The 16,895-nt window shown below is 47.3% G+C and overlaps 1 protein-coding gene across 1 annotated transcript in view; it reads left to right on the forward strand.

The window, feature by feature from the left end:
* The window catches only part of Tet (Ten-Eleven Translocation (TET) family protein), a 108,085-nt gene that overhangs the window by 74,690 nt on the left and 16,500 nt on the right, over positions 1 to 16,895 (forward strand). The window contains exon 2 of the mRNA XM_071599642.1: positions 13,579 to 16,168. Coding sequence (XP_071455743.1) covers positions 13,579 to 16,168 — 2,590 coding nt within the window. The remainder of the gene's footprint in view (positions 1 to 13,578; positions 16,169 to 16,895) is intronic.

Raw genomic sequence — 16,895 nt, forward strand, 5'->3', positions numbered from 1 at the left:
TTCAGTCCGACTCCCAGCTGCTGCAATTACAGTCATCCATTGTCCTCCTTCAAAATAAAAGGCGTTGAAATAAATCCTTAAGAGCCAACGATCGCGTGGGTTTTCCTGGGGACGATCCAGGGCATGGTATAGCCAAAGGAGCCTTTGGTAGAAACGGCATGGACCTCCGAGTGATTGCTTCCCTATCGTGATCTCGGATGTTTGTAGGAGTGACTCATATCCTGGTATGTGTCATGGCGGGTTATTGCCCATAATAAACTTCAGCATATAATAGGTGCTATAGTAGTACCTCGGAGACCCTCGATCAGGAATGCGGGAGCACTTTGTGGTCACGAGACGGAGAACGTACCAAAGAGACTTGATCCATTCTTACCACTTCTCTACGGAGAAGAGGCAGCCATCATTTTAGGATTGGCCATCCAGTCTTCATAGAAGTCGTCTCTTGATAGACTGCGCCATATAACCAGCTCTATTTGCTCGCTGTAAAATCTCTTGACAATTATGCCTCTTCCTTGCCGATGATTAGATGTGATGGTTTTTGTATAAGGTTCGCCGTGATGCAAGTATTTTATCAAAATCATGATTTACTAATATAAATTCTGCGGAATGCTTTTATATGCATACTGCCATTTAATGAGTACACATATGTACTGAACTAATGTTAAACACACAGCTGTGTAATACGAATAATCATGATGCATTTGATTCATAATAATTCGACTTAAACGAAGGTATGATATGATACTAGCCACCGATCGCCTTAAATCATTTCTACCTATTTACATATTTCGATTTCCTAAACCATTGTGATTGGTTTATAAGCGTGCGTTCTTGGAGTGGGGAACAAACTGAGTTACTTTTAGACAAAATCAACTCTGAACGATACTAAGTCATCTTACATTTAGTATAATGACGGATTCATTCTGTAAATAGTTTCTTAATGTTGCCCGAAGGTCTCTCCCAAACACCAATAATATACCTATTTTGTGCTTACAGCGAAAGATAGTTTATATGATACTATTGCCATAGTCGAAACTAGATTATGCTCTAATATTCTTTTAATATTACGCATGGTTTGCTATATTCAAAGAGAGTATTCAGTAGTAGCATGACGTCCATGGACAGAATTTATTCAAATAATACTTTCTACTTGTTTTAATTCCTAATCCTAAACCCATAAAATTGATTTGTCTTAACTCGGCAAGGACAAAGTTTCGAAGGATTATCTTTTCTCATTAGTATTTTTAACTTTTAATATTGGTAATAATCATAATATGTTCACATGCAAATGCTAAGGTTGCTTTGATCATACCCTTGTAAAATGCACCTGGATGAAATAGTGATAATTGCGTTTTTACCTGAAATTATTTGTATCGACATTTGAATGGATTAGGGTAATATTAACCCATTGCGTGCCTTATCATCTATAAAATGCAGAAATATGGCGAATGCACAACAACAAAAATTAGGGAAAAAAGTTTTTTATTACTTGTAGGAAATACGACAAATTCCTACCGTTTGATTCTTTTCACTAAGTTTTAAATTGCCAAAAATATATATTTTCGAAAAAAATGTATTTGATGCCATAATAAGGAAGTGCTGTTCATTAAATAAAATCAGCTGCACTCATTTTGAATTCCAATTCTTCCTATATAAAATGAAATTTATGGAGACCCATAAATGTGTGGGAGTGTAATAAAAAACACCCAAATTCTCTTGGACTTTCATCCCAGAGATAGCTAAGGGAAAAAGAATGGATTAATATTTTACTCAAAACAATGATTTAATATCAGTTAAGTGCAAAGTATTCAAACAAAGGAGTCTTAATTAATGGAGAAAGTGCGTGAGATTTCTTAGCATCCGAATATCCCTCTCCATCAACGGAAACAGAACGTGTTCTACCAAAATAGTGCTTGACCTATTTGCTGAGGAAGGTTAAAATGTTCACTTTACTTTCCGTATATAAGAAGGTCCAATTGAAAAGGGGTGTAAAATAGGAATGAGTGGGCACAAAGAACGAATCTTCTAACGCGTTCATCTATATGAACGAGATCGAAAGGAACAAGTGGTGCTAGGGAACCAAACTGCCCATCATCACTACCGTCTCATGTCCGTTCCGAGTGGAAATCTCGAGGGAAGGGGGGGGGGCTCTCATCGCTCCCCCCTCCCTCGCCGCCGCACTCATATTCATAAATAGAATTTCTGCTGAAAGCCCACCCCCCCTCTGCCAGGCATAATAGAAACAAAGGGAGCCTTACAACTTGGCGATGACGTCAAACGAATATTCTATGCCCAGGGAACAATGGTGAATTGCTCTTTGTGTGCGGGGGCCGAAGTGCGAGGAATTTGCGTTCCGCCGCTTCTGCCTCCATTGCCTGCGCAACCCCTCCCTCCCCCCCCGCACACACACCCCCCCATTCCCCACGCGTTGTAATTATCCACCAGTCGAAGGCCTTCCTTGTGAATTTAGGCTTCTCCCAAAGGGACCCCCTCTCTCTCTCTCCCTCCGCCGCCATTTTGGTCTGCACCGAAATACTTGAATGCCGACACGCCTTGGAAGTGTTTTGGGATGAGGATATTGCGGATCGCGATGTGCAGGTGTTCATCGGAAGTCGATGAACGATTTCGTTCGCGGACGAATGTATTTCCAGAATCTGAAAAAAAAGACTTTTAGAGAATATTTGCTCGAATTGAAAACCGATTGCAATGTTCGTCTGCCAACGAAATGCTATCCATGTACCTGCGCCTTTTCAAAATTTAAGGATATATTCGGCCAGCGTCAAAATTTATGTTTCATTATTTTTTATGGCAATTATTTTTGATCTTCCACTTCCTTATTCCGAGCCACGGCACCACTTGGGGCAGAATTAACGCTAAATGGTGACATCCTGGATGGAATAAGGGAAATTTACAATAATCTTCGGTACTATCGAAGAGTTGGTTCGATCCGATATACGTATGTACATGTTGCGGACCTCATTACGTTTGTCAGTAAATTCAGTGATTGTTTTTTCCATGGCAGTGTCTCTTCGTTGGTGTTCCAAACGAAATTTTTCATTCGAAGGAATTAATTCACTAAGGAAACACACCCATCCTCGATCATCATAATCTTCTAAATGCGGAGCCTGCATTCAGAAGCCATTGGTCTCTCTCGATTGCCGTTATTTTCAGTTGATTTGTAGGTTGTAGTGTAGTTACTCTCATAATACTTTTTATATCATCTATAAATTTCTAAATTTCGATTTAATAGTATCCGCTTAAAGAATGGATCTTAAACGTAGCATGCAGTACAAGTAATAATCTATTTTTTTGCACAAAAAAGGATGTTTTTCGATGTTTTTCCTAATTTGTTTATCAATAAACAGAGTTGAAGTTGTCTGTGGACGGTTGAGGTGCTTTTGTCTTTCATTTCTGTTATTGATGCTATCTCCATCTCCACACCCAAATGATAATGGCTGTCCCTCCCCTCCCCCCCTCTCCCCCCCGGCCTCCCAGTCCCGATGGATACGGTGCATTATTCTCGGCATTTAATGCGAAGGCGCTTTGAAACTGAAAGTCACTCGACCCGTTTGGGTCAGCGGTGGTGATTTAGAGCCGGGGGAGAATTTTCGGGAATAGCGGACAAGAGGGTGGAGAGGCATTCAGAGCCGGAGGGTCAGCGGACCATTAGCCAAAGACACCGGGGGGAAGGGGTCGGCTCATTAACAATTCATCCGTGCCCCACGGTGCGTGCCGCTCCCCATGCGTCGTTCAACTTTAAGGACCATTATGCCTCGATTGCATTCGCCATTGCACGGAATCGAGCCTGGTTTCTCTGTACAGGAAGCCAGTTCTTCAGCCACCGCAACATATCCGATTCACGCGATGCACCCTCCCGTCATTATATATATATATATATAACTAGAAATGGGAGTCTGGACGCATTACCTTCGGAAAATCACCGCGGAAATCACCGCGGAAATCACCGCGGGAGCATTGTTTTACTTAGCTCGCGTTTAAACACCCAATCAGCTCTTCGAGTAGGCCACAACGTTTGTTGTCATATACTGAAATTTTTCCGGTATGATTTTGATAGACACAGCGGGTCCGCACCGCTACACGTGTAATCTCCCACGCAAAACACCATACGTAACACCCGCCCGCACTGCAGTAAACCATTGTTCATCCACACATACACTCTCCCTCACTTCCTTCATTCAGTCCAACATGCCATTTCTTACCCTCCCTCAGCCTGGCTCACCCAAAATTCTTCTCTCTACGTATATTCGCGTCTTCATCATTCCCTCGCCTCACACAAAATGCCTTTCATCCACTTTTCCCGCATTCTTCGAATTTTTCCTGATAACCCTCTCTCATTCCAAACCGTGCTCAGCAATTTCTACTGTGTTTTCTATCCTGTTCATTTTATTTTACGCAATTATTACCCAACAATTATTCACACTTAACTAAATGTAGACATGAATAGCAATAGAATTATTTTTATTTGTTAACTATTTTTTTTTTTTATTTCGGTTGTCGAACGATATTGCACGCAAGAGTTCAACACTCCTCACTGAGATCCGGGTTCGAACCATTGGTCAAATCGAGTTGTTTTCTCGTCAATGATCCCTCGCTGGCATATTCGTCGTGGGCGTGTGTACAAGTGAGTGACTGTTAGGATGTTCCCGCTGCTGTATCACGACGCCAAGGCCCCCCCAAGGTGGTCCTCTGCGCCCGAATTGGCGAGGGGGAGGTATAAGACTCCGCTGACTTGCGTGACTTCTCGTGGAAAACATTTCGCCCTTTCAATCGCGCTTTCAGTGTTAGGCACTTGTGGGAGTTAAACTCGTCATCTTTATTCTGGCTAAGTTCCTCCTCGTGTGCTGCATGCATCATGGTGCCCAACTCGCCGCTTTGTTTATTTAGATTTAGATTCGATGTGAAAACGGCGTGCAATTCAGAAAACCTGCCGACCACTAAGTGCAGAACGCCGCGAAAACCGTCGTCATAAATTGAGCATTGGGGATCTTCCGGTGAAAGGGGGGAGGATTTGTTTTGGGGAGGCGAAGAACGGTTGGGGAGGTGGCGAGAACGGGGGAGGAGGAGGGAGGGGAGATTTAAGAGGGTCTGGCTTGTGAAGATCTGGGGAGGGGGTGTGGGAGTGAGTGAGGGAGAGATAAGGAGGGCTGTCGTAGAGATAAGCGCCATCCTCGAGTGAGTGGGGCAGCGTGGGTTGGGGAGGGGAGCATCCCTTCCTTCGATTGTCTTTTTCTTCTTTCCTTCTTCTACCCTCCCCATCCCCCCCGCCCTTTTCCTTTTGCGCCCTCTGAAGGGCCACTCTTAAAGAGAAACGACCGCTCGAGAGAGAGGGAGGCAATCGCTCGAGAGAGAGGGACTCTTTTCCCTCGAGAGATTGCCTCCCTCTCTCCCGCCTCTCACGGTGGGGAATGAAAAGGGGAAGTCGGAATGGAAGATGTTCTCAAAACGTTTTCTCCCCCAACCCGTGAATCTCTCCCGCGCCCGCCTTCTTGCTCCCCCCCTTCCCCCGCCCACCCCCTGGACCTACCCGACCACCTCGCCCCCCCACCCTGCCTCCACGTCTCCGGTCTCCGCTCACCAGCGGGGCGGCAAAAGGGCCCACCCACCTCAACGACCTTGCTCTCCCCGTCCTCGACGACTACTGCCTCTCCTACCGACATTATTTTTCAGTCTTTGTCGGAAGTTTCCGAGTTTTTTTTTTAACTCTGGCGGCACTGCTAATGAACTCGTTACCAGTGCAACCGAATGTGAGTGCGTCTGAACAGAGATTCGGATTTAACTTCGAAGGCACCTTTGAAACGCCGGCCAACCCGGAGGCTTTAAGACGTCCCTTTGTCGGTGTGTTTTTATCTCGTTGCCCCGGGCTTAGGTAACATATTAAACCACCGGGAATCGCGGGTATCCTGCTTAACACTTTGAACGGAGTGGATTACAAACCGGTTTCCCAGAGAGTATTTAAGTGCTTAAGCGGTGTCTTCCCGTGCAATGACCCGCTAGAGAACTGTGTACAGTGGTAGTTTATTTCCTTTGCTTCCTCGCAATGGTAATGTATCAATTTAAATGGCCTATGGAAAGATTTCAATGATGTCTTAGGTCGCCGGGACTTCGCTTCAATAGTATTGTTTGTGTAAAGCTCTTTCTCACTTCTGCATGATACTCTGCAAACCAGCAGCACGTAGTTATGGTCGGGCCTAATTTAAGAGCATTCATGCACACTAAGAGCTGAGTTTTAACCCCTTGCTGTACACGAGGGAGTGGTTGTCACAAATGATTCTAACATACATAGGGGTTGAAAAATCAATTGGTGGGTGAAATTTTTACCATCACAGTTGGTACTGGTATTGATTTGAGTTGTTTTAAAAATTGACCGAAAGAGTTCTGTATTTATTCCGAGAATATTCATTTCTCGAGAGTTTGATTCGAGTAGTAGTAGTTTTAGGGGAGGTGACCGACAGCTAAGGTCATTTTCGCCATTAGGGATGGATGGGAAATGATGAAGGGTGGAGAGAAATTCGGCGTCGGCATTAACCTACTTTTAACGAAAGGCGCCAAGGGGTCCGTAGTTTAACGTCCAATCCGACGGACGGCGTACTCACTCAAAGTACTCGCCACAAAATACTTCAAGTAGGAATCGGAATACTAATGGAAAATATCTGCCGTCCCCAGGAATCGAACTTGGGCCCTCTCGGTAGGCGTCCATTACGTTCGCCCCCGCACCATTCCGATCCCAGAGATTCTAGATTTCAATTCAAGTAAACGAGCCCGTTGAGGGCAGGTCACATCAGATGACTTTTCAACATTGCTTTGATTGGCAATCAATAGCGACGTGTAGTTTTTATTCGAAGAGATGGTAGGCGTGGTTGGTTTACTGCATTATACAAAATTTCTCGGAATATTTCATTCATGAAGTGATACTATGATTACCGTTTTGCGATAACCGCGGAACCATTACGCGCTATCGGACTGATTGATACTCGGGATAGTCGCGAGCTTTGTTGGCACAGTTCTGTAATATTTCTTGTCAGCAGATTTGGTCAATGCTCTTATGGTAGGTTCGAGCGGTCGGCCCTGGGTTCTTGTGGAGGTAGTGGGGGGGGTCCTTCCTCTCCAACCCCTCATCCAGGCGGGCGCACGCCTTTCACCCGGCTGCGTGACGTAATTTGCGGACGGCCCCTAATTTCCGGGAGGGTTCGGGTATAATCCGGAAGTATGGCACCTATGATCCCCCCTTCCCTCTCCGGCGACTACGCTTCCTCATCTCCATGGTAACTCCCCCCCCCCTCTGCGGAGGACGCCGAGGCTGCTTCCGTCGAGCGGATGGATGTCGGTCGGAGACTCGGTCGAAAGATGGGGAGCCGGACTCAGAATGAATTGGCTGGACTGGAACAATCGAAACTCGGCGCCCGAAATTTACGTTTCCTATACACTCCGAAATACACTCCGGTTCGTGAAGTCAATTGGAATGCTTTCGGAGGACCGTTTCCCTTTGAGTCTTGTCTCTTTCTTTCTCTCTCTCTCTCTCACTTGTAGAACATGTGAGCTCAACAAAGCGGGGAATACCAACAATAGGATAAGTACGGCGGTGACTTCTTTCATCTAAAATCTCACGCCCTCCACCTTATTTCCGCATCGGTGGGCTTAAATGCTTAGAAATGGTTCTCCATTTGGTGGCGAGTGAGTTTTCGCTGGCCATTTCTTTTTCGTCTCGGCAACTGGCGATGAAAACCTTCCCATTCGATACTGTCCTCCTCTTGTTTTTGATCAAATGTGAGTAAATATTCCTTGACATGAGGATTTGACCGATTAATCCGAATGTTTAACTGAGTGAAAGTTAATTTACTCGATAGAGGGTTGTCATATTCGTTGTACTTCAAACCGTCTGTTGCTAAATAATAATTCTGTGATAATATAACGTACCGGATTCTCATTTATAAATAAATAAAACGAGATACATTCAGCATCCGAAAATTATATTCTTTTGCGTTTTTTACACCTCAAGACTGCATACAGACATGACAACTACCGTGATTCAAATTATATACCATTTAAAGTTAGGTTTTGGACGATCCATCATAGCTGTTATCTCTTACGTCGTATCGCGAGAATTTGCCTCTTGTTCACCCTACGTCATTTCCTTCTTTATTTCTTAGCAACCTTTTCTCGCCTTCTTGCCGTCTGAGATGCCCTTTCTTTTCCTCCCGCTGTGCCGCTCTCTCAATAGTATCCCTTCAATCGTAGATTTCAACATCTCACTTCACTCTGATTTACATTAATATATACATCATGTTTGTTTCTCACCTCGTATATTACAATGATCATAGTGTTTATAATAAATCGATTAAACATAATCTCTGTCAGCAGAAAAGCAACGCAGTCATCAACACTGTATTCTTCTCCGAGACGTCCCTGCCTATTTACTCCTAATCCCTTCAAGATAGGGAACCTTCTTTTTCTTCCATGATTGAAGAAATACAGTACAAATATTTTACGAAAGAAGCTCTATAGAGACATTTTAATAGAAAACTTAGTTAAATTACCAGGAATGTGTTTCATTAATCGCTTCCGGTGGTATAATAGTTCATTCGATCAAATTGAAGAAGTTGATGGTAGTATTAGGTATTGAAAATGAGTGTTAAAACATAAACATAATGCGAACACGGAATATGTGATTGGCATATAGAGTAACGAAGGTTCGATCCCGATCTCTGCAGGTGCATTTGTGTCGCTTGAAAAGTCTGATGCTTGGAAGTTGTTCGAGAGTGGCAACCCAGTTGCGATACCCGTTTATGCTTCACCTCCGTTTTCGTTGATTAAGGCCCTTATCTGGACACGGAACGTTCGCCTTTGTTGATAGATCGTTTCTTTCGAGAGGAAGAGATAAAAATACCGGCGGGAAATGTTTGCTTTTGAGATAGCGCACTGCGCTCCGTTTCACTGTGTTGTCTCTCAATTCCCCAAAATTGGAATCGCCGTCGAAAGCGACGTAGACCGAAAATGAGGATGGCTGCGCGTTAAAATATCTTACTAATGCGCGTCAGTAAAATATGATAACTTGTTATAATATATAAGGATATATTAATAATATATAAGGATATATATATAAGAATATATAAGGATAATTTTGATATGAGTGAGATTAGTTTGGTTCAAGCTTGAGAGTAGGGTCAATCGAAATGCATTTATTCATTAGGAATTCTTTAAAAGTTGGCAATTTTCTAAGGAAAACAAGATTTTATTGTGTTCATCCATAAATGAAACAACTGGGTACAAAAAGTAAATAATAAAAGGAAACGTAAATTCCTTTTTTTTGCTGAGTAATTGAGTCGGAAGCGTTTTTCTTAATGTTTAGTGCACCCGCTAATTGGAAAAAGGTCATCGAAATTTGGAAGAAATTCTCTAATAAGGTACGCATGTGTCTCGTATTGTTTTGTTTTAATGCCTTGCAGTATTTTGGCTCTGCCAGGTTTATGCGGTAACATTTGCCTAATCCCTTCCAGTTTCTACATAATATCTACACAAATACCCCACGATCCACCCAATAGGTGTGTGGCAGGATGTGAAAGCTCCAGGTGGGAAAGATCATTGTGTTAGGGTAGAGGAGGAGTGTTTGAAGGAATATTAAATGAAATAAACATACACATAAAATCCCTGAAAGGATGTGCATTGTGGTGCGCAAATACATACGTGTATATACGTGTTAGCATAAAACTTAGTTTTCAATGAGTGTTAATTTGACCCACTGCAGACGTTCTCAGGTAAATTTTCAGGGGGAAATGTCCCGTAAAATTAGGAAAGCTAATTTAATTTTGAGGGTAAAATCTACTGCCTGCAATATTCGCTAAGCCACCGATCTTTGTAGGAAATCATAACGAAGGAAGGAAATGAAATCTTTTAAAATCTCCTCGAATTTCACCATCCACGGGGTCCCTCAGGGTTGGTTGTGGGAACCAGTTTTGTGCTTCTTCATTCTTAACCGAGTTCATAATTCGTGGCTCAAGCGAACCTTGACCTATACGCTCGGGTTGGGACCGCATCCGGTTTAGAATGGGGCACGAGTGATAAGGCGTTTCTTTTGCCTTCCAGACTAAGGCTAGATGCAGAGATCCGAATATTGCCATTGAAATCTGGTACTTAATCGTTGTCCCATTAATGTTGCCCCAGATCCCTGGCGGTCCCCAACAGCTGTTAATCCAAACAACGACTATCGTCTGGACTTCATTTTATTTGCCCCAAATTATTTCCTTCTCCAATTTTTATTGCTTCCAAACCGTCTCCTATCATGCGAGGGGTAATCGTAAACATTTATCTATAACTAAAAACAATCGAAATAGAAGCTTAATTTCTGATTATTATTCTTAAGAATTCTCTGCGTAGTCACTATCCTTAGTAATACAATTCTACCTTCTTGAACTTTCGAAGGCGTTATTGTAGAACTCAGCAAATTGCATCGAAAACCATTGTTCCGCCTCTTTCATTATGTCATTTGTGTTGCCCGGTCTCCGACCTCGCAATGTTTTTATATTTCTGGGACTAAGAAAAAGTCGCTTTGGACGAGAACGGGAGAATAGGGTGGATATGGTAAAATTACAATGCCTCATTTCTTTGATTGCCGGTCGCACCATGTTTGCTTCTGAAAAGAAATTGGTATTCGTGGAACGCAGTGTGCTGAAACCTTTGACATGTACAGTCCTTCGTGAATAATTTTCCACACGCTCCTAAGAATAGTCTCATTCATGATCATTTGGATGGTTACTCTTCGTTCTAATAGGATAGAGTCCTCCACTTTCTTCACTGTGGCAGCATCGTCCGTGGGTGATGGTCTTCCACTTCTTGGTTCGCCTTTGAGAGACAAGTGGGCCGTTTGAAAATGTCTTTTCGACCTCAGGACTATGTCATATGATGGGATATCATTTCCATAAACGGCTAGAATTTCATCGTCGATTTGCCGGGCATGGTAATCTATCAAATGAAGAAACTTAATTCCCTTGTGAGTCTCTTATATTCTTCATACGGCGAGTTACTTCAATCTACGGCTTCCAGAAATAAAACAAATCGATGAAAACGGCTGTAATTTACAGCATTGTGTACATAAGGATCAGTTAATATGCAGAATAAATTTCATTCGGATATCTCGGTTATTTCTTTGGAATAGTTACTCATAAACGATACCCACACATGCGACCGATTCTCTTACCCCCTCTTTCTGGCTTCCCCAAACGTTCTCCTTGCCTGGGAGCCATTCCGCATCGTAATTTATACCATGCTGTTTCGTACCGTTCCTCACTGCCACCTTCGTCAAACGGCCTGCCCTCTCTCTCTATCCCCTCTTGGTAACGTAAAGGGGTCCATCATCTTCCCACCCCCCACACCTCCAACCCACTTTCCTCAGTGAGCACCCCAGTTGGCAAGGGTGTCTGAGAGGGTACGTGCCGCGGACACCTCCGAACGCCCCGACATCTCCCCTGCCCCCCCGCCCTCCGCCTCCCCACTCCCCCGTACACACACACGGTCCCCTCCCGGCGGCGGCGACGGCACGTTATCCCGCTGGGAGGGGGAGGGGAGGGTTGCGCCCCCCCCCTCGAGGACCCCTTCCCTGCTGGCATGTTTACAAACAATCGCCCACCCATGAATGGATACGTAGGGGCGGCGTCCCCTCCCCTATCTCCTCCCGCCCTCACTTCCTGGATACGCCCTTCTCTCTCTCCCGACCGCCTCAACCGCCGCCCTCCCTCCCCCTCTCGCACCCTACTCTCGAGATTGGCATTAATGCAACTATTAGAGCGTCTGCCGACCCCGTCCCCACCCCTTCCTACCTCCCCGCTGTCCCCCCCCCCACCCGCCTCGCCCGCCGCCAGGCACCACCACCTCACCTGCAGCGGCGCGTCTAGTTGCACTCGTAACCTCGCACATGCTCTCGCCTTTTGTTCTCGTCCTTTTAATTCCGCACCCTCCCGATGACGGCCACCCCTTCCTGAACCCCCCCCCTTTCGTGTCGCGGGTGAATTGCTGTGATTGAAGGTCACCAGTGATGGCATAATTCAACGAATTCGAAATAGCAATTAAGAGTGAATTCCATTCGTTGATGTTTTGAGTTCATCGGGGGTGACGACCGTAGTGTTCCCCGTACATTCCTTTCACTAATGAATCAAGTCTGCGGTGAACGGCATTATGTTCGGTACTGCGCGAAGGAGATGAAGTGCGGTGAACTGGTTTAGATTTGTTCGGAGGCCCAAGGTAAGAGATGTCGTTCCAAGTCACCAGTTGCGAAGGAATTCACTTTAACGTATTTTTCAAATCTCGGCTGTAATGTGTGGTTCTTCATATATCAGTCCGAATCAACTTACGATGAAGTAAACGACTGTTGATTCCGTCGCTATTCTCCACGTACGACTGAAGATTGACATGATTTGCGGAATGTATTGCTGAGGTAAAGACATCCGGCAAACAGTTCCGGATGCATCATTTCCATGCCGATTGGCATAAGAAGTGAAAATAAGGCATGCGTGGTCTTTTGCTGGATGTGTTCCTACATGCCTAATTCAGTCGATAGTAAATATTTAAACTTGTAATTTGAACGACTTTGAATATGTGGATGGGAAAGTCATGAGGAAAAATTGGAAAACAATTTTTTTTCGGCTTGATTACAAGCCAATACATGCAACTTTAAATTCTACGCGTCAGAGTTATCTGAAATCCAATAAAATAATTTCGCGTATCGTTGCCGTCTGCACAGCCTTAGTTAACCTACTGTAGTAAATCCGTTGAGTTCTGGCTGATTTCGGTAATGTTTTCCTTATATCTGGCTGGGTCTAGTGTTGCCGTTTGATCAAGCGATTGCGGAGAGAATACGAATATGGGTACACATTCTGGAGAGGGGTTTGAAAACCGTATTTATTCCTTCTTATCGTTAATCAAGCCTTTGGTTTAGTACTAGGTGAACTGTACTCTCACCTATTAAAACAACCTTTGGGTTGATTACCGTGGGTTTCATGCTGAGAAAATCTTGATAACTCCAGGTTCTTTTCCTGAGCATAGCCATTAACAAAAGGCCGCTGCATAAATTAGAAAAGCGCACTGCCAAGTGCATAGCGATCCCGTTGACCTTATGAGCCAACAATTTACGATTTTTTTTATCATTTCATTTCCCATAGAGCATTTCACAAAAAGTTAAGCCCAGGAACTTTTTGATTAGTTTTAACTGTTAACGTGGAGAGTCAAATATCCTTCCTTGATAATTTTGCCTATTTACGACGCATGGCAATCCAATGGTTGAGCTACATTTTGTCGCGATATCTGTTGTTCCCTCTAGATTATTTACCATTGCACGAGACTCGCAAAACATCCTTTTTTATTTTTTGTAGCTATAATATCTAATAGTTTTGAAAAGGTAGTTTTAAAATAAATTCAACCGTTGACCTCGCAGATATTTCAGTGGTTTGCACTATTGATTATGGGAATAGTGAAAAATAAACTCTTTCTTTTATGTTTAAGTATAGAAACGTTGTTATAGAAAACTGACAGCACCCGACTTACGGCAATGATTCGTTTTCCTCCCTTCAGGCTGCACCACCGTCCACGATGAGCGCCTTCTATGGCGCCCCTTCGCCCGGAGTGACCCCGGAGCAGTCCGCCTTCCCGACGGGGGGTCATCGCGCTCCCCCCGGGGACCGATTCGGCCCCTCATCCTTGTGGCACCCTCAGCAGCAGCACCAGGCCCCCTCGTCCGGGGACGCCATGACCAACGGAGTGGGGGCGCAGTGGCCCCCTCTCCCTCCCCCGCCCCACCCGCAGTTCGGCCTCCAGCCGGTCTCCGGGGAAGATATGCGCTTCGGGGGCAGCACCCAGCGGTCCTCGTCCGCCTCCTCCTCGTCCGCTGCCTCCTTCCTGGAGCAGGGCCTCACCTACCCGCCCTCGGCCGGGTACCCCACCTATCAGTACGTAGGTGCCACCACGGCACCAACCACCCACGGCGACCCCAACCAGACCGCCCCGGGAGGCGGGTTCCACTCGCAAGACTCCCGGCCGCCTTCCTACTCGTCCTCCTCACGGTACTCGGGCGGCAACCAGCAGTCATCGCCCGGAGCCGCCGTCAACGGCGTCAACGGGCGCGGCCTGGACGACCAGGGCCCAGGTGGCTACGGCGACGGCTCCCCCGGGAGCGGGCCGTACGTGAACGGCGGTGGGTACGGCCGGGAGCCGTCCGGACCGGCGACGGCGTCGCCCGACGGCAGCTACGAGGGCGTCGGGGACGCCCCGTCCAAGGGCTACGGCGGTCCCGTCAACAACGGCACCGACGCGGGCGGGAACAACAATGGCCACGGCGGCAGTAACGCGAACAGCGCCGGTGGCAACAGCAACAATAACGGAAGCAGCAACAACAATAACGGCACCAGCATGACCGGTCACCCAAACGGGTTGCCTGGGTACCCAGTTCCACATCCCCAGCGGAGTTCACTGAACTCTAGTGGGTACCCAGGGAGGGTCTCGGTCGTAGGGGATACGGAGGGAGAGGGAAAAGCTATTGAGAAGGCAGCGGGGGGGGTCCACGGGAGTGGGCCGGGGGGAGGATTGGAGGGGCGAGGATGGGGGGGAGTGTGGGGTGGGGGCTCTTACGGGACCCCTGACGCGACGGCTACGACTGGAGCCGCTCCAGAGTGGAGCACGGGAGTTCCCGACTACGGCGGGGCTGGTGGGGTTTCCCCACATGGCGCCCTGAACTCTCGCCTCAAGACCATGATCCTGAACAAACATCAGCAGCAGGTGCAGCACCACCAGCACCAAATGGGAATGCACGATATGCATCATCACCAGCACCACCAGCACCATTACCAGCAACAGCAGCAGCAACAACAGCACCACCGGCAGATCCTCGAGGGGCAGCAGCAGAGCGATGCGGGTGGAGGCGGGCAGCAGCAGCAGAGGGCACTGGAGGGTGGCGGCGATGGCGGTGCTCGAGAGACCGAGGCGCGGGAGGAGGACCTCCTGAGGATGGAGAGGCAGCTGCAGGCGCAGCAGCAGATGTACCATGACCTCCACCTCACGCAAATGGAGCTGCAGCGGCAGCTGGAGGAGGCGACGGCGGGAATGTCCCGTGGCCTCCCCCGGCCGGAAGGGCGCGGGGGCGAGGCGGCGGGGCCCGGGGGTGGGGCGGGACCGCCCCCGTCAGAGGGGGCGACTTTCGTCGGACAGACTGCCACCGGACAGCGGGGCGACCCCTCGGCGGCAGAGTCCCAGGCCTCGCCCCCGGCGTCTGGCGCCGGGAGCATCGTTGGGGACAAGGCCGGTAGTGGCACGGTGGGAGGTAGGGGCTCCGGAGGGGAAGAGGCTAATTTTTTAGTGCAAGGCCCCCCTCAGGCGCCGTCTGAGGGTGGGCTGTGGGACTGGGATAGCAGTGGGGACTTGGACGTGGAGGCCGCGGACGGCGGTAACCGGGAAGAGGAGGGGTGCCGGGGGCGGGTGCAACCGCCGGAGCCGGGCCCAGCCTCTCCCGGGCACCACTGCCGCGGCGGCGCGGGCACCGTGAGGGTGGCCGAGGTGGGTAGGAGCAAGGAGGTGGACTGCGCGGACGTGAAGGGGTTCGTGGAGAGGAGAGCCGACGGCCTGGGCATGCCCAACTGGCACTCCCCCGTGGAAGAAGGGGGAGGCGTGGCGGGCGAGGAAGGCCGCGCCAGGAGGCCCACAGAGGGTCCCCGTGGCTGCGGGGGGATCTTCGCTGCGGAGGCCCTCTCGGGCGGAGGCGATCAGGGGGATTGCTATGGGGGGTCGCGTGGCTATGAGGAGGACACGAAGACGGTGAAGCAGTGCTCGTCGCCGGCCCCCGGGCAGCACACGGTCAAGCTGGAGCAGGTAGAGGAGGGAGGAGCGGGTCTAGGGGCGGAGGGCAAGGCCGGGGGCGGCAAGGTTGAGGGCACTGAGGAGTGCTGCCGGCCCCCGTCGGCCGAGGTACCTGCGCCGCCTCCTGCCGTGCCCAAGACGGAGGCGGCGGAGTGGTCGCCGGGCGGAGCCAACTCGGAGGCTGCCGCTCCTGGGGATTACTCGAAGGGTGGGTCAGCTGGGATGTCAGCCAAGGAGTTCCAGGACCACCTTGAAAGGCTGAAGAATAATGTCCGAGCAGAAGTGCCTGATTGCAATTGCTTTCCTCCAGACAAATGTAAGTTCATCCAATTGTGAGATCAAACCAAAAGGTAACACAGTTATCAAGATTTGTTCTGTCAAGATATTTATTAGAATATATCTAATGAGCTGATTCATGCCTAGGAATTACTATCTGATAATCGTATCTCAAATTGGCATTCACCTAAATTTACACTAGCATTACAAGCCTTAATGTCTCAAAAGTCTATTTGACAATTATGTCTCAGTATGTCATTGAGTAGACCCATGCATTGAGTGTACTACAATTCGAGATATAGTTTCCTGTTGGGTTATCCCTTGGCGATGAAGTGTGTGTTGAACAAAATCTAGTAGATCCTGCAAACCACTTTATATAATTCTAATCCATCGTGTCACGCTGAACATGGTTGGATCTAAGAGTATGTTTATGTAGTTTGAATTCCCTAGTATGTGGTCTGTTTCTGTCTGTGATGGTAGACCTTAACTTGTGCACTCATACCAAAACCAATTCTATGAAAAATTGGCACGCATTTTTGGAATCAGCAAATGCATATTTTTAATATTCCTCAACTTAAATAATGAAGGTCAGTATTTGTGTAATTTAAAAAATTAGTTTTTCATCCTGCAACCAAAACCAAAATATTACTGATCTAGCTACAGGAGTGGGATGTACGTATTAACTAGGCAGCAAAGAAATCCCTGATCTGAAGCCCTTCAGTAAAATGAATTTGGAATATGTACTCAGTATATACCACATATTGACT

This window comes from Hetaerina americana, unplaced genomic scaffold, assembly GCF_022747635.1.
Source record: "Hetaerina americana unplaced genomic scaffold, ioHetAmer1.1.p SCAF_11, whole genome shotgun sequence".
NCBI lineage: Eukaryota > Metazoa > Arthropoda > Insecta > Odonata > Calopterygidae > Hetaerina > Hetaerina americana.